The 24,721-nt window shown below is 44.6% G+C and overlaps 1 protein-coding gene across 2 annotated transcripts; it reads left to right on the top strand.

The window, feature by feature from the left end:
- The first annotated feature begins 548 nt into the window (after window positions 1-548).
- Window positions 549-12,049, top strand: cpz (carboxypeptidase Z). 2 transcript variants are annotated; one of them, XM_027027473.3, is made up of 11 exons: window positions 549-712; window positions 1,088-1,117; window positions 2,489-2,863; window positions 4,128-4,343; window positions 4,614-4,810; window positions 6,687-6,848; window positions 7,084-7,242; window positions 7,507-7,642; window positions 9,273-9,412; window positions 10,002-10,101; window positions 10,821-12,049. In XM_027027473.3, exons 1-11 carry the CDS (start codon window positions 628-630, stop codon window positions 11,168-11,170), a joined length of 1,950 nt encoding a protein of 649 aa, XP_026883274.2. In that variant the 5' UTR covers window positions 549-627; the 3' UTR covers window positions 11,171-12,049. The 2 variants fall into 2 exon arrangements, with proteins under 2 accessions (XP_026883274.2, XP_026883273.2); XM_027027472.3 differs by having other exon boundaries at window positions 550-712; window positions 4,614-4,849.
- The last annotated feature ends 12,672 nt before the right edge of the window (window positions 12,050-24,721 follow it).

A 24,721-nucleotide genomic window follows, 5' to 3' on the forward strand; every position in this document is an offset into this window, starting at 1 on the left:
TTAATTGATACCTGCACATTTGCTAAATGCTGTAAGTGTAAATGCACTTTTGTTGCTGGACAAGTACTATCTATATATACATTCCAAGTGGCGACTCAGAGGCGGGAAAAGCGCTGTATCCCCAAGGGCTGTAAACGCGTGTGAGAAATAATCGATTCATCAGCCACCACTTTAGCAAAAGATAACTCGACCAGATAAGCGCACTGTAAAATGTCTACAGTTGACGAACAAATCTGAATGTAATTAGACATAAGATATAATGTTATGTCGCAAAAATTGTGCATATACAATTTCATTAGTTTGACTGATGATTGAGTTTTTTCATGTTAAAAGTTTTTTTTTTTCTCATGTGAGGAGTAAACCTCAACAATCCACGAAAAAGTTTATACTACTTGAATAAGTATCGTACAGGATAACTATTCCAAACTTTTAAAAACCATCGTTTGTCTATACTTGTATAATAGCGTAAAGGATCCTAGTAACACGCTCCGGAAAAGCGTGGCGCGGACGCCCACGCGGCGCTGTAATCTGATCGCCTGTTTGCGTCGCGTGGACTCTCGTCCTCCACAAAGGAGCGTGTCCTCGTGCAGTGGCGCGCGCCACATCGCTCTGCGCGTGCGGTGGACGATGCTCCGAGCCGGGGTGCTTTTGACTCTTGTGGCGGCGTGCTGCTGCGTCCCACCGCGGTGCGAGCAGACAGAGGCGGCTTTAGGTGATGTATGCCACTGCTCAGGGAGCGCAGCACTTCTTAAGCTTTTCTCTGCTTCTCTCTAATGTGCGCTTCAAGCTAACGGTTGTAGGGTTCAGCTTCATTTCTGCAACATTTGCTTGTCAAAGCATTCGACTCGGAATAGTTAGGCAGTAATATAACAATGTAATATGCATAAGCAACGATATAGGATTTTAGATTCTAGTCAGCATTTCTTTGTCTGTAAACTAGGCTGACCCTGGGTATAACGCTGCTGACAAAAATCGTTTTTACTGTTACAACTGTTAGAGCTGCACTCTGCTGCCAACTACCGTTGAATGTTGGAGCTGCCCAAGTAAATTCACCTAGATTAACATGTACCTTTCTCTCGTATTACAGGAACATGCAAGGTATCAGGCGCAGAGAAACGTAAGCAACGCACCTATCTATGTTTCATCATTTGACTAAGTTCTAAATATTTGCACCATTTTATTCAGCTGCTGTAGTACAGCGACGTAGGTGAGCAGTGTTGCCTGCATTCAGTCAGCGAAACTCACGGTGGTTTTCATGGATGCCTTGTGCTCCCTGGAAGTCGGTTCAGCGTCTAAAGCTGAGTTAAAATGGAGGTCATGACTTTTTGCCTAGAAGCCATGGAGCACAAAACATCACAAATGCGATCTGACATGTCTGCTGAGACAAGGAGGAGAGTGGGGGGGGGGGGGGAGAGAGAGAGAGAGAGAGAGAGAGAGAGAGAGAGAGAGAGAATGACTGAATTGTAAGCCCTAAGGTGATCAGAGATTGACAGGTAAATAATGGTGGGACGTTTGGCTTTTACATTCCATTTTAAAGCAAAATGTTAAATTATTCTTCTCTGTACCTTAACATTTTATTATAGAAACTCATAGGAACACATATATGAGATTAAAAATAAGATTGCACTTTAATTATTGGAGTCATTAAATAATTGTCTGATAAAAGGTTTTAGGCTCGTAACCACTTAAAACTACACAGACACAGAGAGTCTTTAAGAATAGCTCCATGTTAGTATTAACTGCTATGTGAGGAAGGACCCAGAAATGGAATTGTTGTGTTTAAACGTAACAACAGTATTCCTGGACAATCAGTACCAGCCGTCCCCTCCGTACTCAGTAATGCGATGTCTCCCTGTCCTCAGTAATGTGATGTCTCCCTGTCCTCAGTAATGTGATGTCTCCCTGTCCTCAGTAATGCGATGTCTCCCTGTCCTCAGTAATGCGATGTCTCCCTGTCCTCAGTAATGTGATGTCTCCCTGTCCTCAGTAATGCGATGTCTCCCTGTCCTCAGTAATGCGATGTCTCCCTGTCCTCAGTAATGCGATGTCTCCCTGTCCTCAGTAATGCGATGTCTCCCTGTCCTCAGTAATGCGATGTCTCCCTGTCCTCAGTAATGCGATGTCTCCCTGTCCTCAGTAATGCGATGTCTCCCTGTCCTCAGTAATGCGATGTCTCCCTGTCCTCAGTAATGCGATGTCTCCCTGTCCTCAGTAATGCGATGTCTCCCTGTCCTCAGTAATGCGATGTCTCCCTGTCCTCAGTAATGCGATGTCTCCCTGTCCTCAGTAATGCGATGTCTCCCTGTCCTCAGTAATGCGATGTCTCCCTGTCCTCAGTAATGCGATGTCTCCCCTGTCCTCAGTAATGCGATGTCTCCCTGTCCTCAGTAATGCGATGTCTCCCTGTCCTCAGTAATGCGATGTCTCCCTGTTCTCAGTAATGCGATGTCTCCCTGTCCTCAGTAATGCGATGTCTCCCTGTCCTCAGCACAGTGCATGGAGATGGTGCTCAGCTACTGCCAGGATGTGCCCTACAAGCAGACCATGTTCCCCAACCTGGTGGGCCAGCAGTCGCGACCGGAGGCGGAGCTGAGCGCTGAGTACCTGTTACTGAGCGTGCTCCATGGCCTGCTGAACGGCGAGTGCTCACCGGAGCTTCGCCTGCTGGGCTGCTCTGTGCTGGCGCCGCAATGCCAGGTGGGCGTGCTCCGCAAGCCCTGTCGCAGCTCGTGTGAGGCGGTCCGCCGAAGTTGCGCGCACGCCTTCGAGGCCATCGGCATGGCCTGGCCCTACTTCCTGGACTGCGACCGCTTCTTCGTCAGCAACGAGGAGGGATGCTACGACCCCCTGGCTGAGCTCAGAGGTACAGGCAACGGAGGCTTGTTTGTTTACACTGAGGGGTTGAAAAATAGGCAAAAGTGATAATAGTTCTTTGCTCCCAGAAAATGTAACTTACGGCACAGTAAAGAGTTGAAATGGCATTGCTGGGGTACAAAGTGTAGCTCCAGTCCTCTCATAGTGGAACTTAATATATTTTAATAGTTGTAGGGTTAGTTGTAGGGTTACTGCATTGTTGGCAGCATGGTGTTTGCGGTATTTTTCTCAGATAAACATAACATTTAATTTCGGACAGTGTAGAGTAGGAAACACTTTGATGCCAAGGAGCGCAGGTGTATACACAGCACAGCTGTTTAAATATCACTTTAAGCACCTGCAGACAAACCTGGCCAACAGTATTCCACTGAACCTGCTTTTTGGAATCCCTTCATGTATCTTCACAAGGGTGTAGTATTTGAAACATTTTATTTTCTAGTAGTCCAAAACAGGCAAATACCATCATACACTGAAGAGTGTCAATGCTCAATTCCAGGCAACACGAAGCAGTGGGCAGGAGAGCCTATGTACTGTGATGGAGAGGTTTGGGATGTCTGGGATGAAGGAGCAGTGTGACGGAGAGGGTTGGGATATCTGGGATGATGGAGCAGTGTGACGGAGAGGGTTGGGATGTCTGGGATGATGGAGCAGTGTGACGGACAGGGTTGGGATGTCTGGGATGATGGAGCAGTGTGACGGAGAGGGTTGGGATGTCTGGGATGATGGAGTAGTGTGACGGAGAGGGTTGGGATGTCTGGGATGATGGAGCAGTGTGACGGAGAGCGTTGGGATGTCTGGGATGATGGAGCAGTGTGACGGAGAGGGTTGGGATGTCTGGGATGATGGAGCAGTGTGACGGAGAGCGTTGGGATGTCTGGGATTATGGAGCAGTGTGACGGAGAGCGTTGGGATGTCTGGGATGATGGAGCAGTGTGACGGAGAGGGTTGGGATGTCTGGGATGATGGAGCAGTGTGACGGAGAGGGCTGGGATGTCTGGGATGATGGAGCAGTGTGACGGAGAGGGCTGGGATGTCTGGGATGATGGAGCAGTGTGACGGAGAGGGTTGGGATGTCTGGGATGATGGAGCAGTGTGACGGAGAGCGTTGGGATGTCTGGGATGATGGAGCAGTGTGACGGAGAGGGTTGGGATGTCTGGGATGATGGAGCGGTGTGATGGAGAGGGTTGGGATGTCCTTCCCCTGCATCTTGCTTTTTCTATATTGCTGTCTTCAACTCATTGTGTTCTCCCAGCCAGACAAGATGTAGCTTTCGCAAACATCTCTGACGGTGGTCAGTCCACTGTTCTCCAATTCACCTACCACTCAAACGCCCAGATGTTCAGCATCCTGAAGAAGACAGCGGCCAAATGTCCGCAGATCTCCCGGACCTACAGCATCGGCCGCAGTGTGGAGGGCAAGGACCTGCTGGTTATCGAGTTCTCCAATAACCCTGGACAACACGACCTATGTGAGCAGTCCAACTCCTTCTATTCATGGACCTTATGTAGAAAGACACTGTTGGTTTTGACTCTGTAACATGAAAGTTCTTGCAACACAAAGACTAACAAAGACTCATCTTAATGCCACAGTACTTTTTGGAAGGAAGGTTCAAAGATGTAGCCGTTGGTTCTAAATCTTGCTTGTTGTTCACAGTACACTGGCATACACAATATCTCAATATACTGTGATAGTGTGTATGTTTCAGACTCATACTTTTTCTTCCTGCACTGCCCTCTAGTGGAACCAGAGGTCAAATTCATCGGGAACATGCACGGGAACGAGGTGCTGGGTCGCCAGCTGCTCGTCTACCTGGCTCAGTACCTGTGCTCAGAGTACCTGCTGGGCAACGAGCGTATCCAGACCATCATCAACAGCACGCGTATCCACCTGCTGCCCTCTATGAACCCAGACGGATACGAGATCGCCGCCTCTGAGGTAGCCGATAGCAACGACCCCGAAAACACCAACCAGGAAGTAAATACACCGCTGCCGGTCCGTCTGCCCTTCTGTCCGTCGTCTTGTCGGCCGACTGACCATGCCGTCCAGCTCCCTCCACCAGCACAGGTCCCTGGAGCAGAGTGGGGGTTGTCGTCAAGACAACTATGGTTTTGTAGCTGCGTAGTAACTGCAGGCGAGTTGCCAAGTTCACATTACTTGCTGCTCCAGATTTGATTCAATGACTTCAGCAGCTCACAGTGAGCCGAACGTAACAGGCTGTAGAAAGCGTGGAGAGTGGACCACTGGTACAGGGAGCCTCGACTAATGAGTGGGTCATTCTGTAGCCATTTCACTGAACTTTCTTTGTCATATAACCCTCAGTAGTAGCCTCACGTTAACTTGAGATGTACCACCATTGCTGTGTCATTGAAATGATCAGCATGGATTATGGTTCAGTTTAAACAGTGCAAACTATTCACACCTGAGTCTGTGCAAGCTGACATCTCTGTAACAGCATGTTACATATTGTCACTAATCCTACAAACCCTACGGTGTTAAACTGTAAAGTTGGGCTTGCAGGTGTCAGCTTTGCATTGGTTGTGTGGGTCAGCCTGTTCTGGAGAAGTCACTAATCTATCAGATTTGACTGCTAGTAGTTTCTCGTAGCTCTCGTTGGAACATATCTTTCAAACCCACAGTACACAATTGCTTAATGTTTTTATCTTTGTATTAATATTAAATTGACATTGGCAGATAGGAATTTTGGGCCCTGTGTATAGAATTAAGATCAAGAAACGTAATCCATAGAATTAATTTTAAAAAGTCATCCAGCGAAACATCTGGGTTACATCTTTCTGTGTTCACATCACAAAGTGATACAGAAAATTCAACCAGGATAATAAATGGGATTAAAATTACATGAAGTGTGAGAAAAGCTGGTATTGGAATGCCCAGTTCTGCAGGTTTGGCACCCAGGTAAAGGTGTGAGTGATGGCACATGGCAGTGTGTTATGGTCCTTACCTGACCTTCACCTCACTGCAGCGGGCGGTAGTTATTAACATAAGAGGAGCTGTAAAATTGGACCGTGCATGATGTGCAATATCATTTGCATATCATTCTGCATGATATGCAAGTATCTGGGGAAACCCCTTACCCTAAACTGGAATTTAAAGGGATGTTGTTGCATGTTAAATCAAAACCAGAATTGACAGATATAGTTGGAAAGGGTAAGGCTGAACTAGGTTGATTTGTTCTAGCCAGCATCTCTGTCAGATTGAAGTATTTTGTTCTGTTTTTTTACATTGCCATCTGTATCGTCTCTGCTCCTTGGCTTATCTTTTTAATGGCATGGTGAATTACTGTCTGGCTTTCACACTCTTTCCCACAGTTCACTCACTCGCACTGGGACTGACTCACTGCCTTGTCTGTTGTTGGTTGCTTCCAGGAATGCATGCTAAGGAGTTTTGTGTCAAATCAAAAGCCAATTGGCCTCATTAATTCTGCACAAAAGTCACATAACATGCAGTAACAGTTAGTCCGATTAAATAGAAACATCTGCTGACTTCTGTTGGAATGCAAGTCCCAGTCCTGCACTATCACAATTCCTTAACATGTTCATAATGTTCAAATTTAAGTCAAAACAAGTTAATGAAAAACTGATCCTATTTTGTCAGTTAAAATAATATTTGGAGATACAGAAATAGTTCTGCTTTAGGCACCAGCTCACAAGCTGTTAAATATATTAAAACAATATGAAGGTAAGTATTTAGAAAGGGGTGTTAAACCCAGACTATAATATACAGAGAGTCTCTGAGTGAAACCCTTTTGAAAAGTCTTAACATCTGTCTGGGGGTTTGGTTGTGGAATGTTTAGGGTCACCTGTATAACGGCTGGACCAGTGGCAGAGCCAACGCACAGAACCTTGACCTGAACCGCAACTTCCCTGACCTCACATCCGTCTACTACAACCGACGGCGTTTCAAACGTTTCCGCAGTGACCATATCCCCATCCCGGACTCCTATTGGATGAGCAAGGTGCACACAGAGTAGCAAGCATACCAGTGCACTCTTATAACTGTTACGAAGCAGCGCTGTAACTTCTGGCCAGTACTCTGAACTCCCAGTGCTGAAGGGTTCAGAAACTTCATGGTGGAACGCATATAAATCAGCTTGTGTACAGTGTGACATCCTGGTCTCATTTTGCAGTTGTGCTACAAAAGCTTTGAAAAGGGATGTTGGATATAGCTTTGCTCACATCTCCTTTTTCCAGGTTGCTCCAGAGACATACGCAGTGATGAAATGGATCCGGTCCATCCCCTTCGTGCTCTCTGCCAGCCTGCATGGAGGGGAACTGGTCATCTCCTACCCCTTTGACTTCTCCAGACACCCTCTCGAGGAGAAGATGTTCTCCCCCACGCCGGACGAGCAGGTTCGAACTCAGATGAGGGTAACGTCAGCGTTCCCAGTACTGCACAGTTTGGTGCTTTTTCCCCTGCTTCAACACACATTAACACACTCATTAGTACATCAGCGAGACCCAAACCAGGTGTGCTTGGCATGGAGGGCGCTGATGCGTCATTAGCGTCGCGCTAAACCAACATCTGAACGCAGACGTGAATCATTTCATATCCACAGTGCTTTCTGCAGCACTCGAGTGTGTGGTGTCGGGATGACGGAGCATCTCTGTGTGCAGGTTTTTAAGCAGCTTGCCAGGACCTACGCAGATGCTCATGCCACCATGTCCAGCAATGACACACAGCGATGTGGAGCTTCGTTTGCCAATAACGGAGGCATCGTCAACGGAGCTTTGTGGTACAGCTTTGCTGGAGGTACAAGCCAGCGTTAACGGGGCCAGCACTAGGGACCGATCCCAAGGGCACTTTACAGTTGCACAAAAAATTTTAAAACTGTATACTTATACTGTATATATATATATATATATATATATATATATATATATAATATAATTATACAATATATACACTGCCTGGCCAAAAAAAGGTCACACACTCTAATATTTCGTTGGACCGCCTTTAGCTTTGATTACGGTACGCATTCACTGTGGCATCGTTTCCACAAGCTTCTGCAATGTCACAACATTTATTTCGTCTAGACTTGCATTAATTTTTTCCCCAAGAGCTTGCATTGATGATGGGAGATTTGGACCACTGTGCAAAGTCTTCTCCAGAACATCCCAAAGATTCTCAATGGGGTTCAGGTCTGGACTCCGTGGTGGCCAATCCATGTGTGAAAATGATGTCTCATGCTCCCTGAACCACTCTTTCACAATTTGAGCCCGATGAATCCTGGCATTGTCATCTTGGAATATGCCCGTGCCATCGGGGAAGAAAAAATCCATTGATGGAATAACCTGGTCGTTCAGTATATTCAGGTAGTCAGCTGACCTCATTCTTTGGACACATAACGTTGCTGAACCTAGACTTGACCAACTGCAGCAACTCCAGATCATAGCACTGCCCCCACAGGCTTGTACGGTAGGCACTAGGCATGATGGGTGCATCACTTCAGCCATCACTCTGGAACAGGGTAAATCTGGACTCATCAAACCACATGACCTTCATCCATTGCTCCAGAGTCCAATCTTTATGCTCCCTAGAAAACTGAAGCTGTTTTTGCCAGTTAGCCTCACTGACAAGTGGTTTTCTTAAGGCTACACAGCTGTATAGTCCCAATCCATTGTGTTCCCTTTGCGTTGTGCGTGTGGAAATGTTCTTACTTTCACTATTAAACATATCCCTGAGTTCTACTGTTGTTTTCCTACAATTTGATTTCACCATACATTTAAAGTGATTGCCGATCACGATCATTCAAGATTTTTTTCTGACCACATTCCTTCCTCGAAGGTAATGTTTCCCTACTGTCCTTCCACTTTTTAATAATGTGTTGGACCGTTCTTAACCCGATTTTAGTAGTTTCAGCAATCTGTTTAGATGTTTTCCTGCTTGATGTATGCCAATAATTGGACCCTTCTGAAACAGATGAACATCTTTTCCGGGACCACAGGATGTCTTTCAACATGGTTGTTTAACAAACGAGAAGCTACTCACTGCATCAGTTAGTGTTAAATAACTTGTTGCCATCTGAAACATAATCACCCATGCAGTAATTATCCAATGGGAGGCTCTTACCTATTTGCTTAGTTAAATCCAGGTGGTGACCTTTTTTTGGCCATGCAGTGTAAAAAACCTATAAAATGTTAATACTCTATACTTATACTGTATAAAACAAAACCTTATATAATACATTTAAAAAATTGTACTGTATATAAAAAACCTATAAGATGGTAATACTGTTTACTTGTACTGTATGTGTTCCAGTTTATTTTCTAGAAGCAGATTAAGCATGCGACCTAAACTGAGACTGTGCTAAATGTGGATTGATCACTGGAAGTCAAGTCTGTACCCCAGTTTGTAATCCATCTCTGGGTCTGTGTGTTAGGCATGTCGGACTTCAACTACCTGCACAGTAACTGCCTGGAGTTGACGGTGGAGCTGGGCTGTGATAAGTTCCCTGCTGAGGAGGAGCTGTACCCTGAATGGCTCAGGAACAAGGAGGCCCTGCTCAGTTTCATGGAGTCCGTGAGTCTCCTGCCCTCACTGCTGTGTTAATGATGGGGTTTACTGACTCATTGGTTTACCAACTAATATGTGAACTAATTGATCAATTACTGGGACAGTTCATCTAAAATAGTATGTCAGAGAGTGTTACAATTTCCATCAAGTATGAATGTTCCACCTTATATATTTTCAATTGTTTATTGGACTCAAAGGGCAAAACACTAAAATATAAAGCTGAATTTGTATGTGTGTATATATATATATATATATATATATATATATATATATATATATATATATATATATATAAAATATAAAGATCAGTTTATAATTGCTGTATGGAAATGTCAGTAGTTCCAAGCTTGTTAAATGAACAGAGTTCACCACTAGATGGCGGTAGTGTAACATGGTTTAACCAATACTCTTACTACACTGCAAGGCAGTTTATTTATTTATTGAAAATTTTAAGATGATACCGATTATGATTGGTTGTTAATACAAAATAAATTACCTAAAACTTTGAAACTACAAGAGGACCGAGCAGTGTTTGAGATGAATTTGAGTCCAAGTTTGAGTGCTGTTCACGGAGCTCATGGATGCTGTGCCGTAGGTCCACAGAGGTATAAAGGGCACTGTGAAAGACACAGATGGAAATGGAATCAAAGGAGCCATTATATCTGTTAAAGGGATACGACACGATGTCACAACAGGTAATTCCTGTGGGAGGAAAAAAAAAGGCTGGATTTGGGATGTGCAGACCGATCTCATACCACATTCATGGGCAGAGATGCTGCTTTGAGACATTTATGTATGTGAAGAACAACACTAGCTGTTTATGCTCATGAATGGTCGTGTTAAGGTTACACCTACACTTGGTTAAATCTTAATGTTCCTAAAGGAACTATATATAAAGTAAACCAGTAATTGTGGGCTTTTTGCACAATTTGCATTATAATAAGTACTAAAGTGCTTTAATTTGATAATGGTCCTCACTGCATTCTTAAAATAAACATTCCCTTTTGTCATGCTTTGAAGGGACTTTGAACCAGTGACATGAGTTTAATGTTGGCAAAGAAACCCTATTATGAATCCTTTATGTAGTGAAGTTGTTCTTACCATTGAAATTGAATCTTACTTAATCAGCGATTTGTAAGGCTACCACAGCAAAATATTTATATTTTTTACCTTCTTATTAAGATTAATTAAAAAAGAAATGAAAGCTAGAACATTTAGAGGCTTTAAACCTAGTTCACAAAGTCAGGGTCCGTTGGTCTGCACTGTGGAGATCAGCCAATGAAGGGCTCGAACTCCCTGTTTTATCCTTCACCGCTACTGCTTTGCCATTTTTCTCCGACTAGCTGAAACCTTCCCTGTAAATGTCTGACATGGTACGGGTAAAACGCCCCTGCACCTCTGCTCTCGTCTCCAGCCGACGACGGTGACTACTGGCGGCTGCTGAACTCGGGCGTGTACATCGTAAGCGCTGTCGCCCCCGGCTACTCGAGGGTGGCAAAGCGCATCCGACTGCCTGCCAGGATGCAGAGGACGGGCCGAGTGGACTTCGTGCTGAAGAGGGTGCTGGTGGAACCGGATCTCGACTACTTCAGCATCCCAGAGCTGGAGAACTACGAGCGCTTCGACCCCTTTAACCAGTTTGGGCAGCAGGACGGGGCAGAGCCTGCGGAGCCCAATGAGGACAGGAGCGAGAAGCCCTGGTGGTGGGCTTACTTCAGCCAGATGGGCATATCCACCCCTACCTGGCTTCTCAGGAACTACTAGCCGATCCGCTTTGCTGACGAGGATCTCGTATCTTGAGCAGTGATAGAACCTCCATTTGCCCACACACTGCTGATGTCCTGGAGTAGCTACTCAGCCTCTGTCCAGTTCTTGGGTAAAGTGAGGCTATTACTTTGTTGCTTACAAATATCCAATACTTTATATGTTAGGAGGCGGGGCTTGATTTGGGACTGCAATGTCATAAGCAATAGTAACTTGATCCTTTTTTAAAATGTTGAGAGCATCAAACCCCTAGCAAAAGATGGAAATATGGCAGCTAAACATTCTTGTCTAGTGGTAGCTCAGTGGTTAAGCTGTTTGACTTGTAATTGGAAGGTTGCTGGTTTGAGTCCTGCTGCTGTCAAGTTGCCACTGTTTGGCCCCTGAGCAAGACCCTGAAGTTGTACTCTTTCATAATTGTATATCACTTTGGAAAGCGTCAGCTAAATGCTGTAAATGTTTTGCTGGGGTAAGACTATAAAACATGTCTGCATCGCTATGCAGGCTATATTTCTCATGTTATAAATTGTTCCGTCAAACCTCTTTGGACCGGAGTTGGAGAATGATGCATCAGTCCTCTTTCATTTATGTGGAAATTATATACAAAGCTGTTTAATTAGAGAACTCAGTCTTTTATTAACTACAACGTGATATTTGTACTGAAAAAAACCTCTGGAGAAAGAACATGAAATGCCATACGTCTGAGCTCTGAGGGTTTGTGCACTTTAAAGCATTTCTTGAACAAACTGTATGCCTACTAGCAAGAGAAGATCTTGCTGGCCTAAGTGTAAAACATATATCCCTTTTAATGAGTATATGCAAACAAATCACCAAAGTTGTATAGTTATTTTGTATCACGATGATTAAAAATATTGCAATATCCAGTCTGTCCTGTGTTTGGCATTAGTCTGCTTGTCTTTCTGTTAGTAATCATATTACCACTGGGTGTGAGCAAAGGTTGGAGAAAGCATGTGCAAGCAGGCGTTCAAATGGAGATGCGCGCGTGCGCTAGCATTTGCAGTTTGCTTGGTTTTGCTCCATTAAACCGTTCTGATGGAGAAACAAAAGACTCCGTTTGTGAGGTTTTTCTCCTTTGCTCTGTTAACCATGAAGGTAGGTTTACAGTAGTGATTCCAACTCCCCAAACTAAGCTCCTAGACATCGACTACAAATGAACTGCTAAATCACAAAACACTTACACTAATTAAAATGGAGGAATATAAAACAAACCATTTTCCCCCCCGATAACCACGTAGGTTGCGATGGTTTGTTGCAAAAGCGTTTGTGTCAACGATTGATATTGATGCATCTACTCTGCATGTCTGAAGGCCTGTTATATCAGATTTAACTGTCGCAAAGCAGACGCTTGTTCTTTTATGTGGATATGCTTTTTAAAAAATTAATTAGGCCTGTATTCTTAGGCCTATGACCTTCAGTTCTCGACGGAAAACTGTCCAAGATTCCACTTGGATGAGTACGCGAATATAAAAAGGACACTTTGTGCATGGCGTGATGTCTTTTGAGATTGCTTAATGTGTGTCTGCGTGTTGAGAGCAAATCTCCCAAAGTCGTGCGCGCACACACACACTCTAACTCACTCTCTCCGTTTATCTTCATACTAATGCAGAGTCACCTGCAGAGGAGATTGGTGCTGGGCGCCATTCATACTTATCCTGGAATCCCGCTCAAGGAGCTGCAGCATTGCTGCAGCTTCTGTAATAACATATAGGCTAAATATTATATTAGGAAGAGGAAAAGTCACCGTATAAAACTAACAGGCTGGCCTCTCTTGAATGGCGTACCGCCTGAAACATCCTGTTTCTCTGGGAACTTTGAGCACTTCACTGCCCTGTTCGAGAGCAGCGTGCCGTGTGCATCAGAGGGCTCGCACGGCAGTCACAACACTAGGGGCAGGTGAGTGTGTGCTACTGCCCGTCACCATGGCGCCCCTCCCGTCTTTACCTGACACAGGCTGGCCGCACGGTGACACTAAGCACTCTGGTTGTGTGTAGCATGGTGCATGTGTACGAGTACCAGCGCTGTGGTGGGGACAACTGAGGATGTCTCCTCTCCCGCTGGGCCAGACGGACACGCCTGTGCGCTCCACGTCACACTGTGCTGGGAATATATAATGCAAAGCTGAGTTATATTTGTACCTTGCTGCCTGTCTCACTCTCGCTGCCTGTCTCACTCTCTATGTTTATTTCCATTGTTCTCTACCCTCCTTTTCCCCTCCATGCCTTCTATATTTCTTTCTTTTTAGAGGACTATGGTACAGAAGCAAACTCATAAGACTAGAGACTTTTTGAATTATGCTTTGGTGTCTGTCTCTCTCTCTGTCTGTCTGTCTCTCTGTCTGTCTCTGTCTCTGTCTGTCTCTCTTTGTCTCTCTCTCTCTCTCTGTCTCTCTCTCAACCCCTGTCTGTCTCTCTCACTGTCTGTCTGTCTGTCTCTCTCTCTCTCTCTCTCTCTCTCTCTGTCTGTCTGTCTGTCTGTCTGTCTGTCTCCATTGTTGCAGGGATAATTTGTTTGCTTTGCAATTATTTTCCGTGAGTGGAGACAAATTGATTGGTACAGCCGAACGCTACGTTGAGCGTGCAGTGCTCTCTCAGCAGCTGTGAGCAGACAGACCAGAGCCAGTCTGTTTATAGTGAAGGCTAACAGACAGAACAACTTCTCCTGTTCCTTCCTCTCTGTCTAACCACATGCACGGTACTATACACACACCTGATGCCCAACAGGGCAACTGGAATGCTTTGGCATCAGTCAGACCTAAAACCAACCTGTTACATGTGTGGGCTATGGTTCTCAGTAGAAAACAGTTTAATAATGGAATACTTCACCCAAATGTGCTAGTGTGAGTAGCAGGGGGTGTTGCAATACATAATGATACTAGCCTTTACCACACTGCATTTAGGATTACCTACAGTGGCCCGTTTAGCTGTACAATGGCTTTTATTGGCGTAAAATGGCTTGAACAGCTATATATAGCTATATATATATTTCTCAGGACACTCTCTCAGTGAAACTTAAGTAGTAGTGTTGGAGGCTTGTGCTGACCCCAAACCCTTTACTGGGGTTTCCTTACCATGTTACACTGGAAGATAAAAGCCAATTCCATTTGCACATTTTTTTTGTGGACATTGGTTCCACATGATTTTTTTCCTCAAACAGTTCTCTATATATTTGCATTGTTTCAACAAGTCAGTGTATTGTATTTACATTCTGAGTTCCAAGATCCTTTCATGAAGTTGAACACACGTGATCTGATTTAGCAAATTCCCTAGAGGGTCATTGCTTTGTCCAGTGTAGTTTGCAGTTTATGTGCCCAGAACCGTCTCAGCAACAACAAAGTTATTCTGTCCCTTTATGAGCAACATGACCAGATATAATCTCTCAGTGGCTGAAGGAGAGGAGTGTACACTGTAAATACATGGAAATGTCCTTGAAGTACTCATTCTTCAAAAAAAAGAAAAGAAAAAAGTACATATTAATCTATGTATTTTTAAAGAATATATTTTACTGATTAGGTACTTCCACTTAGCAGTGCCCATATGATTTTGTGGTGCACATTTTGTGAATGTGTCTTTGAATATCATTAACTTCTGATTTAGGCATAAATTGCTGTAATATATATACAGTAATGAGGAAGAGTTAACTATAGGAGATAGTAGTGAAGCTACAGCCCATCTCTCTCTCTCTCGCTCGCTCGCTCTCTCTGTCTCCCCCCCCGTTCCCCCATGTGAGCTAAAGGTCAGGGGTCACCAATTACTTGGAGAGGCTAAGAAACTCACAGAGGCCGACCCACGGCTGTCATGTTTAATTAGCGTCTGCCTGGTTACAGGTAGGCAGTCCCTAGTCCAGCTGTGGTCCTGTATGCTAATCCTGCTGGGTAAACATGCCCTATTCCTGCACTAGGGGTGCACTGGAGCTCGCTTAAGAAAATGTTTGCTTTTAGATAATTTTTTACTCCATTTTGCAGTGCAGGAAATAAATGCGTCATTGCATGTTTTACTAACTTTAGCACAGCACTTCATTACCAAATGAATAAACATCTCCCAGTTGTAGTCCTGGAAACTTCTTCCACCAAACACTTCAGTTTCAACTCGGCAGCTAATTATCAAATCATTTCTGTGTTCGTTCTCGTGTGTGGAGGAGATCAAAACAGGAAATATCAGGAACAACATAAATAATGCTGGTTGATTTCAAACTCCTTATGCTGTAAGCCTGTCTGTTTTTTCCATCTGTTGTTGCCATGTTGTTTTGAAGACAGGATTTAGGAATATCCTGATTGTATACCATTAACTGTACATCTGTTTGGGAGCAAAAGAAACTTTGGAAAATTAGGATTGCTGCACCCTGCAAAACTATTTTAAATGCCTAAAATTCTTACTGTTTTTCTGGGAAAATGGAGCCCAGGTCACAGTTTACAGAAGGCGAACGCAGTGCAATTTGGCTGTGAATTAAATTTCAGTGGGACTGATGTATTGTGTTGAGCCAAACCAACATCATTTGCAAAAACACACTCGATTTTCTATTGAAGCTTCAGTGTCATGTTCAATTGGGTCTTGCTGCTCAATGGCAGCAATTACAGGGGCCTCCTCTCCCTCTCTCTCTCTCTCTCTCTCTCTCTCTCTCTCTCTCCCTCTCTCTCTCTCTCCCTCTCTCTCTCTCTCTCTCTCTCTCTCTCTCTCTCCCTCTCTCTCTCTCTCTCCCTCTCTCTCCCTCTCTCTCTCTCTCTCTCCTCTCTCTCTCTCTCTCTCTCTCTCTCTCTCTCTCTCTCTCCTCTCTCTCTCTCTCTCTCTCTCTCTCTCTCTCTCTCTCTCTCTCTCTCTCTCTCCCTGTGTCACTCTCTATCTATCTATCTCTGTTTTTATTTCTCCTTATTCTCTGTTCACTCCTCACATACCCATATACACACACACACACACACTCTTTCTCTCTCTTTCTCTCTCTCTCTCTCTCTCTCTCTCTCTCTCTCTCTCTCTCAATCATACTCCTTCTTTGTTATGCAGTGTCAGCAAAGCTTTGAAGTGGAGCTAATGCAGACTGTTCACGCATGCCTCACACACACACACACACACACACACACACACACACACACACACACACACACACACACACACACACACACACACACACACACAGGGGATTATGTATTACTCCGAAACATCAAATGAGTTTACCACAGAAAAAGTTCTACCCAATCAAACACATAAGCATGTCCAAAAACAGATAAGTATTCAGAATGATAAAAGAGGAGAAAGACTTGTATAAACACATACATGCATACAGTACTGCAGGAACAGAGACTCTACTGGCTAAAATCCCACGAGCAAGAACAAAGCTGCGTTCTGCCAGGTAAGGCCCTGCTAATCTCGATGAGGTTACTGTTAACAAAAGAAACACACCTCTCTCTCTGTGGCCAAGTTCAGCAGTGTGTTTGATGGTCAGTTCTTTAACAAACCTCACAAGCAGTCACACACGCTTGTTTCACAGCAGCGAAGTTTCATGGCTTGTCCTTCCTTTCTTCTTTTTGCTTATCTTTTGTTTTATTTGGGCACAACATTCCCCGCTCATCTGCCACAAAACCGACCTAACTGGACAGTTTAATGCTCTTCATAGCTGATGTCTCAGCTAGCAGTTTGTTTACATGTCCTTTGACCCCTCTGTTTGTTATGATTTCTTTTTAAAGGCTGTTTTCATTTCATTCTTATAGTTTGTCTGGGGGTTGTTCAGCAATTCCAGGAATCTCAGCCTGGCTTTGTTGAGGTTTGAACAGTTTGAAGCAACTTTGGGGTTCAAAGAAGCTCTTATGGCTCAGTTTAAGCAAACAGACACGGACCTCAGCAGAAAGCTGAAAGCCACTGAAAGCTATTGTCAAACATCTGTGATGTAGTGGCACACGTTGGCTGTGAATTGCAGAATCATACCACGTTTGTGAAACTGCAGAAACATTTCCTTCAGAGGAGAAAAAAGACAAACGTCTCAGGGAAGCAATTCAGACTGGTCTCTCCGATTGCTCTAAAGGTTAAAGTGCACCAAGGACCTGTGCTGAGTGTGTGTGTGTGTGTGTGAGTGAAATGTGACACAGTGTGCCACAGTCTGTCTGTCATTACATCCTGTTCTCACTTTATAACTTTTAGACTTTTTTGTCTTGTTTATTGGCAGATACAGAACTGTTGGACTGGCCACAACACACAAAACCGCTAACAACAATGCAATGTGCATTGTGCAATGTGCAATGTGACACTTAGGAGAGGCCATTTGGAACATTACTGAACCAGCACAGGGTGCTTGGTTTGTTTTAGTAAATCTGGCTCGCGTTGAGGCACAACTGTTGCAGCTGTGCTACATTTTACAGGCGCTTTTAAATTTGGTTTCATTCATAGTCACAAAAGGGCCATAACTGAGATCATGTGTAATATCAACCAAAGACCATATTTTAAAAAATCACGCTGGTCTGAGTTGATCACTTTAATGATGCTTTGAAATGAATCGGAGACATAAAGTACTCTAACTATAGATTTGAAGATTCATTCCATGTCATCCCCCTCTAGTTCTGTAAACTAAGATGTACTTTGAATGCACACATTGTTATGTTACAGTTTTGTACAGAAAAATCACAGTACAATTGCAAAAGACTACATCCAGCTCAACGTGGGACAACTTCAGTGGTGTCATGTTGTTAACACATAGCTGCACTACACAGTCTCACTCCCACTCCTGTGCACAAATTCAAAATACAACTTTAGCTTGTATTAACAGCAGTAAATATTGTTTACTAAATATTATTTAATAAATAGACATTTATTAAAAAAAATTAAAATTCAGTGAAAGCTGATAAAATTGTGGCAGTTCAACTCCTATATCTTTTGTTTAGTTCAAACATAAGAAACAAATTCTCCTACAATATAATGAATATAAAATATATAGAACATTCAATAAATGGAATATAAATGTTGCATAGAAAATCTTAAAAGGAGGCAAAGCTGGATTGTATGACTTTGTGGGCTTTCATTTCTCGTTCATGTTTCATTCATGTCTCAAGTCGCCTAGAACAAATCCCTTTCTTTATGTGTCACGACTCAATCAAGCAGACTTTTGTTCCAGTAGAATAGATCGCTGTTACAGGCTGCCATTGTGAGTCTGCGGTCAAATTTGAGAAGGATTCACTGAGTAGTTTGGGGAATCATTTTGGCCAAGTTAACTAAGGACAGTAATCTAATTCCTTGCAGTTACAGAGACCCCCCTAACTCTGCAGTTACAGAGACCCCCTCAACTCTGCAGTTACAGAGACCCCCCTAACTCTGCAGTTACAGAGACCCCCTCAACTCTGCAAGATTTTGAAGCAGAACTCTAATTAGCAGCTTAGTTTGGAGGGCTAATGTATAAAAACCCACTGAATAACTATCCAAGAGCAAACGGTTTAATACATTTGGGTTCATATGTATGGAGTGACAAGAGAAGGACAGTTATCAGAGTAAATTTGGTTACCAAAAGTAATCCAGAGAAGCTAATGAAATGTTCCTTGATCTGTTCCCAGTAGAACCACACACAGCTGGAGGTCAGAGAGTTTCTGTGCCAGCTAGTGCCCTGTAAAGCTGTAAAGCCCCTGAACTCCAGCCTCAGTTCAGAAGGGTTAAAGTGCTGCCTTCTCCCTGGAACAGGGGCCAGTGGCCCTCCATGCAGCATCCTGGCTGAGTGGCACTGTGTGTGTGTGTGTGAGTGTGTGTGAGTGTGTGTGAGTGTGTGTGAGTGTGTGTGTGTGTGTGTGTGTGTGTGTGTGAGTGTGAGTGTGAGTGTGTGTGTGTGTGTGTGTGTGTGTGTGTGTGAGTGTGTGTGTGTGTGTGTGTGTGTGTGTGTGTGTGTGTGTGTGTGTGTGTGTGTGTGTGTGTGTGCGCGCGCATGCATGCACAGTCCTGAGCAGTTTGAAGTGAACTAAATACGATTCAGTTAGATTGTGCTCCCAGCATTCCTGCATCTCTCAGTCTTTAGTATTTATCTGACATAACTCTTGGGAACTATCCCATCTATTATTACACACACACTCTGTTTTAAGTGCTTTTGGCTGCAAAAGGAAAAGATTAAATAATAAAAACTTGGGAGTGGATGTGTGTCTATAAAATTCTCCATTGGTTAGTTTGGTTCTTTTTATATTGGTGTGTGTATAGACCCTTGTCACCAAAGCTTAAGAGAAGGATTTAGTGTTGTCATCACACACCTAATGCTCGAAAGCCTCAAGTCAAAAGAACTATTGACAGATTGGCTTACCAGCTGTTCAGGGAGCAAAGCAAATGATTTCATTTTCAACAGGTAAATGGTTTTAGGATATTAGACCGAGTCTGCACGCACATGTGCCTTAACCAGGCCGTTGTCTGCACATTGGACAATAAATGATCCAACTGCTTCTGTCAGGAGCAGCACAAAGGTCTGTTTCAGCTCCGCTGAACTAAAGATGCCTGCCAGTGCTTCTGCCCTCAGTGATCTGTTACCTTAAATCCACGTCAGTCCACGCTGTGCAGAAGGGTCAGGCATTAGTGAAAAGTGTGTGTGTGTGTGTGTGTGTGTGTGTGTGTGAGAGAGAACCTATCTGCTTTATTTTTCTTTTCCCAAGGATCATATCCTATAAGCAAAAAAACCATTAAAGTGCGTTAGAGAATTACAGCTGATTTACACATTCAAGTTCTGAATTCATGACACATGTATCAGTTCTGAATGACTCATGTAGGAGTTCTGAATAACTCGTATAGCATTTCAGCAGTTAGGTTGGAGAGCCTGTTCTGGGGCCCGTCTGTCCCAGCCTGAAGACCCCTGGCCCCACTGTGTTGTTTCTTGATATCGAGGATTTTGTTCTTCTGTATATCTCCAGAGAAATACATAATTTAACATCTTAACTATACTGCTGCTAACTTAAAACTTTTATTTGAATAATAAATATAAGCTTGCTCCTTAATATTACAAGGCTGCAACATTCTTGACTTTAGAAACAGATTTTGCTCAAGGCGTGTGGAACAATCCACTGAAGCAAATGATAATCTGGTCTTCAGAGTTCCCTCGCTGCAGTGCTACTGAGCTTCTGTGTCGCCTTCTCAGAGAGAGAGAGAGAGAGAGAGAGAGAGAGAGAGAGAGAAGAGAGAGAGAGAGAGAGAGAGAGAGAGAGGGAGAGGGAGAGGGAGGGAGAGAGAGAGAGAGAGAGAGAGAGAGAGAGAGAGAGAGAGAGAGAGGAGGGAGAGAGAGAGAGAGAGAGAGAGAGAGAGAGAGAAAGCCTGACAGGCAGGCACACACACGCCATGGAGTCTGAAAACCTCTTTAAATGTGTGTGTGTGTGTTGTCTGCTACATGGCAATGCTGTTCACCCTGTCCTGCAGCAGAATGTAGATGCTGCCCTATAGATATAGAGACCCCCCCAACACACACACAGCCCCCCACACGCACAGCCTGTTACCTGATTGACCCACTTTTAAGCATAAAGGAGCCATTGGTTTGGATGCCTTCATGATCCACATTACTGTTCCTCACATGTAGGATATGCAAATATTTGATCTGCTTTACAGATGTGTTTTTAAAGACTATTGACTTTCCCTTGGCCTCAAGCCTCCTGTGTTCATGTTGGTTCTCTCTGCGTGTTTTTTCCTTCTCTTAATTCGGCCGCGTTTTCTGCTGAACCACACGAGTATGCTGCATGGAAACACGGCTTGGTTTCCCAGTGTGGAAAGAACAGCCAGTGTTGGTAGTTAGACTGATACGTAGAGCTTTACTCTGTGGGGACTTGCCAATTCCCCAGCAGATACAAATTAACACTACAAAAATTAATTCAACACTAGATCTTTTGTGCATAGAGAACACAATGGAAGATGGATTCCAGCTGTTTTGCTGGCTAGGCTTAAACCCAAGCTTGGGTGCAGATATGATTGTCAAAGGTTGTCAAAGGTTTCAAGAGCACAGAGATGAAATGTACAAGCTTACAGTAATACAAGCTGTTATATTGATAGACTTCATTTCCATAGTGGACATGCAGAAATGCCCAGTTTCGGCGTAGTTCCCCTTTCGAGGCCATCCAGAGTGTGGTCAGGTGCTCGCAGTACCGTGGTTAGCGGGCGTGAGGAGGCACTGACTCCAGCACAGCGTTCCGCTGCCCCTCACCCCAACAGACATGTCATGTCGCTTACTGTCTGACAGGCCCCGCCCCCGCGTTCTTTCTCCACACCCTCCCTGCCTGCCAAGTGCTGAGAACGCTTTTAAAACGCCGCTCGGCCTGATCTGGGGGGAAAAATGATACACGGGTAATTTCACAAAGGATTAAGAGCAGCGTGTTTACCGGGAGCTGAGCGGTGGTGGTTTCAGTGTTTTGACTTGCCCTTGAAGCTCCTCAGTTCGGTAAGCTGTAGACGTTCACATCACCGTTTGGATCAGTAGATGAGCTGATATTTCCAGCCCGAAGCCTGTGAATGAGCGCGTGCCGGAAGGCAGCCTCAGAAAACTCTCCCAAATTCCAGATGTTTCACCGTTCACAAAGAGAAGAGTTACAGCAGTGCATCAGTCACTCTGACTAATATGCGGCCTGTTTAATCATATTTGGCCCTTCGGCTTCATGGAGAGCACAGGCAGTACATTTTTCTTCTCTATCTCTTATTCCGTGAGCAGAAGAGAGCAGTCAAGGCGGTACAGGGCCCAGAGCGGGTGAGTCCGAGACCCCTGCTTCCCAGACTCCGGCAGCACTCCAATCTCCTGCATGTGACTGATAAGCCCGTGGAAAAGCCTGCACAGACCACGCTGAGCTAACCATACACCAGCCGGACTCGGCGGTAGGGCTGTCCCCACACACAGCTTCAACACAGAGAAAAGAGGCAGAAATGTAAGGGCTGTGTGTGTGTGTTTGAGCAAATGATAAAGGAGATGATATGAGACGCAGCTGGACGTCGCTTAGCCAAATGCCGTGTTGTTTATGCTTTTCTCTCCCACTATGAACATGATGGCTGGTGCGTGGTGATGCGGTAAAGTCGTCAACCCCCTGATTCTGCTGTGCTGAAGCAAAGGCAGAGTTTTTTCAGGGGCTCAGTGTCTGAACGGGGAACGGTCTAGAGCCAGCCACGAACCGCAGTGTGAGCTCAGGCCAAGCCCGGCACACACACACGCCCAAGCAGGCAGGTATGTGCAGCAGTGGAAAGTGCGGTGTAATCTTGTGTAAGACTTTTCACTCCTCTGAGGGCTACTTTAGTTCTTCTCTTTTACAGAAAATTCCTCACCATTCAGACCTTCCTGTGTGATTCATGCCTACGATGTCATAAACTTTAGGGTCATATGATGGTTGTTGGAATCAGGAGGTGTGAACTGAGGTGGAGATACTGTGCCTCCAAGTAGTATTCAACCCCCTCGAATTTTGGATTAATTTTCTGCTTTTTCCTGCCTTTTCTAATTATAAAAGCCCTTTCCTAAAGGAGTGAACAGCACTCATACATGGTCAACATGGGAAAGACTAAGGAGCTTTCCGAGGCCATCAGAGACAAAACTGTGGAGGGTCACAAGGCTGGCAAAGGGTACAAAATCCTTTCCAAGGAGTTGGGCCTACATGTCTCCACCGTTGGCACCATCATCTGGAAGTGGAAGGCTTATGGAACTACTGTTATCCTTCCATGGCCTGGACAGCCTTTCAAAGTTTCCTCCGGTGCTGAAGCCAGGCTTGTCTGAACGGTCAAGGCTGACCCATGGACAAGAAGGAGGGACCTCCTGGAAGATCTCATGGTGGTGCGGACATTGGTTTCAGTAAATACCATAAGCAACATACTCCACAGCAATGGTCTCTATTCCAGGCAAGCCTGTAAGGTACCTTTACTTTCAAAGCCTCATGTCAAGGCCTATCTAGCAAGTTTGCTCACGAACACTTGGAGGACTCTGAGGCAGACTGGTTCAAGGTTCTCTGGCCTGATGAGACCAAGATCGAGGTCTTTGGTGCCGACCACACCTGGGGCATTTGGCGAGAGGATGGCACTGCAAACAACCCCAAGAATACCATCCCTACAGTCAAGCATGGTGATGGCAACATCATGCTTTGGGGCTGCTTCTCAGCCAAGCAGCCCGGCCATCTGGTCTGCATCCATGGGAAGATGGATAGCACAGCCTACCTGGAGATCCACTCCTCTATCATGGATCTTAAGATGGGTCATCATTTCATCTTCCGACAGGACAACAACCCCAAGCACACGGCCAAGAAAACCAAGGCCTTTAAGAGGGAAAAGATCAAGGTGTTACAGTGGCCTAGTCAGTCTCCTGACCTTAACCCAATTGAAAACTAGTGGAAGGAGCTGAAGATCAAAGGCCACAAGAGATGCCCAAAGAACCTAGACAACTTGGAAAAGATTGCTCCAGAGACCTGTGCTGGCCTGATCAGGTCTTATAATAAACGGTTAATAGCTGTAATTGCAAACAAGGGTTATTCCACAAAATATTAAACCTAGGGCTTGATTAATAATTCACCCTAATTTTTGTTTAAAATGTATTATAATTTAATTGAGCAACTTGTACTTTTTTTTGTAATGTTTAGGTATCTGTTAATAAATGCTACTCTTGTTTAAAGTTTGAAGGCTCTAAATTATTTGCAACTTGTTGAATTGGCAAAATCTGCAGGGGGTTGAATACTACTTGGAGGCACTTTATTACACTTGAATGATTGTGCCATCAGCCATAATGTATTTAACCTGGATGTTTCACGCCAATTCTCACCTCCTCCACACTCCAAGAACTGTCATGTGACCTTAACAAATGTTGTGACATCATATGTGTGAATTACCCACAGAGGTTTAATAATCAGGGAATTTCCCACTGTGCCCTCTGGCCCATCGAACCCGAGGCCTCTCGGGTGAGTGGTGAAATGTCTTCAGGATTCTACAGGTCTCGACACCTTCCCTTTTGGGGGTTGTGATGGCACACAAGCTCAGCTGCTGTAAGGTTGTTTGTGATGAGGGGCTTCAGGGCTGAAAGTCTTCCTGCTGGTGGGATTCTGATGGTCTGTGGAGAGTATGGTGGAGCTTACTCTGCCTTCTCTGCCCTCCAGCCCAGCGAGATGTGTGTGTGTGTGTGTGTGTGTGTGTGTGTGTGTGTGTGTGTGTGTGTGTGTGTGTGTGTGCAGAGACAACATGAACGATCCCCGGGCGTAGGAGAGACAGTGCCCCACCCAGGCTTGTCTGGGGGAGATCAAGCCTCCCAGTCCTCCCAGTTCACTAGCCTCACCCCATTACACCTAATCTGGCCCTGTTCTGCTCGGCACAATCAGGCGAGGGAGTAAGGGTGGGGCAACCTATGTGGGAGGGAAACGGTCAAAGAAAAGTTGGACTGCAGCTTTAGTGGCAGAGTTTGTCATTTGAGTTGCTTAACAGGTTTAAATATAATGATCTGGTGAACTACATGACGATAATTTAAAAATAATCAATACAACTGCACAAGAACGGTGTTTAAGAATTTTATAAGCATGGGAAAAACAAATGAGTCTGCATTCTCTCTGTGTGACCCAGGTTCGCCTCCTCCTTCGTTCTCTCTCTTTGAAATGGGTCTGTA

The sequence above is a fragment of the Electrophorus electricus genome, chromosome 12, assembly GCF_041902795.1.
Source record: "Electrophorus electricus isolate QZ-2024a chromosome 12, ASM4190279v1, whole genome shotgun sequence".
Taxonomy (NCBI): Eukaryota; Metazoa; Chordata; class Actinopteri; order Gymnotiformes; family Gymnotidae; genus Electrophorus; species Electrophorus electricus.

Coding starts and splice junctions, on each gene's coding strand:
- cpz (XM_027027472.3), top strand. CDS start 628: ATGCTCCGAGCCGGGGTGCTTTTGACTCTTGTGGCGGCGTGCTGCTGC. Junction 2,864..4,127: donor CCCCCTGGCTGAGCTCAGAG/GTACAGGCAACG, acceptor GTGTTCTCCCAG/CCAGACAAGATGTAGCTTTC. Junction 4,344..4,613: donor CCCTGGACAACACGACCTAT/GTGAGCAGTCCA, acceptor ACTGCCCTCTAG/TGGAACCAGAGGTCAAATTC.